The 1,644-nt window shown below is 43.1% G+C and overlaps 1 protein-coding gene across 1 annotated transcript; it reads left to right on the top strand.

Moving 5' to 3' along the window:
• Positions 1 to 385: 385 nt before the first annotated feature.
• Positions 386 to 1,365, top strand: CASP8 (caspase 8, apoptosis-related cysteine peptidase; the record flags this gene model as incomplete). The annotated part of the gene is made up of 2 exons (XM_009585489.1): positions 386 to 887; positions 1,186 to 1,365. Coding segments are annotated over 2 exons (638 nt in total), but the record flags the coding sequence as incomplete, so codon positions are not given.
• Between the last annotated feature and the right edge of the window lie 279 nt (positions 1,366 to 1,644).

The following is a 1,644-nucleotide window of genomic DNA, read 5'->3' as shown; positions in this document are numbered from 1 at the left end:
CCACATCCACAGCCTTTCCCTCATCCTCTCGTCTTGGGTAAAGCAATTGTTCAACACCTTTTAAGAGATGAAGGGACTAGCTGTAAAGTGGGTGGGGGAAAGAGATACAGCTTTCTTAATAGTTCTGCATGCTTTCCAGACAGAGGCAGTACTAAACAGCAAGATTGCAAGGAAGCCTTATAATGAGAGTTAAGGGAACTCAGTAGAGATACGGTTAGTGATTAGACTACTAGATTATTTTCAGAGCAGGAACGTAACTACCTAGATAGTAATGTAGCAGGATTTAAAAAAAAGATTGTTTATCTCTAGAAATGCAATTTGCAATTGCAGAGTCCGACTTTCATATAATGAAACGGCTCCAATTCCCCTTCTGTTTACTTTCCAGCGGCTCTGAGAAGAGTCTTTAGCAAGCTTCATTTTGCAATAGCAGAACATAGAGACCTCACCGCAGAGGAAATCCGTGAGACTGTGAACATCTACCGGTGCGAAGACCACAAGGACAAAGACTGTTTTGTTTGCTGTATCCTGTCTCATGGGAAAAAAGGCGTTATATATGGTGTTGATGGGCAGGAAGTACCTATCCAGGAACTGACCACTTCTTTCACTGGACAGAATTGCCACTCACTTGCTGGAAAACCAAAAGTCTTTTTTGTTCAGGCCTGCCAAGGTGATGCTTGCCAGAAAGGTGTGACTATCGAAACAGATTCTGGAGAGCAAGATTCTTCTGTAGAAACAGATGCAAGATTTCAGCTCGACTGCATCCCCGCAGAGGCAGACTTCCTCTTGGGCATGGCTACCCTGCAAGATTACGTTTCCTACAGAAGCACAAGGCAGGGGACCTGGTATATACAGGCGTTGTGCCAGCACTTGGAGTACAGCTGTCCTCGGTAACTATGTTTCCATAAGCTGCTTTTTGGTAACACCTGTATTTTCCTTCTGAATGACAGAAGTTTGATTTGGATGCAGAGGTATATGGTATGCAGTGGGAGCACTCGCTCAGAGTGAAAACAGTAATGTAGGACAGAACAACACCATGAGATTGTTCAAAGCAGTTTAGCTAATTGCTTTGAAGCCGGTTTAAAACAGGAGCCATTAGCACCGGTATAGATCAAGATATGTGAGAATGGGGTAATTTTTCTGATGTTAACTGCTTCCCTAATACAAAACGTACTTGTGTTTTTGCAGAGGAGAAGATATTCTCACCATCCTGACAGCAGTGAATCAAGAGGTGAGCAGAAAGAGTTGCAAGTCGAATGCAGAGAAGCAGATGCCACAGCCCAGTTTCACACTGAGGAAAAGGCTCATCTTTCCTGTCAACTAAATGGGAGCGAACTGCATGGCAGAGGGAGCTGCAGCAACCTGGAACCAGCTGGTATCAGCTAAGAATATGGTAAAACATAACAGACTTTCCATGTCTGCTCTGACCACAAGAGCAAGTGTTTTTATTGAAAATACAGCTCAGGAGCAAAAGCCATAAGAAATTAGTGCTAATATGTATGACACTTTCTATTTGAGAGCATCTCTGAGCTGGTCTCCATATTTAGCTAGCTAAAATACGCTTGGTGTCCTCTATCAGCTGTACCGCATTGCTGTTGCTTTAGTAAGGTATCTTTCCAATGCAAATTTTATACTGTTATGAAGCCT

Source organism: Fulmarus glacialis, unplaced genomic scaffold (assembly GCF_000690835.1).
Source record: "Fulmarus glacialis isolate BGI_N327 unplaced genomic scaffold, ASM69083v1 scaffold12589, whole genome shotgun sequence".
Taxonomy (NCBI): Eukaryota; Metazoa; Chordata; class Aves; order Procellariiformes; family Procellariidae; genus Fulmarus; species Fulmarus glacialis.
This window is presented reverse-complemented; position numbering and strand designations above follow the sequence as displayed.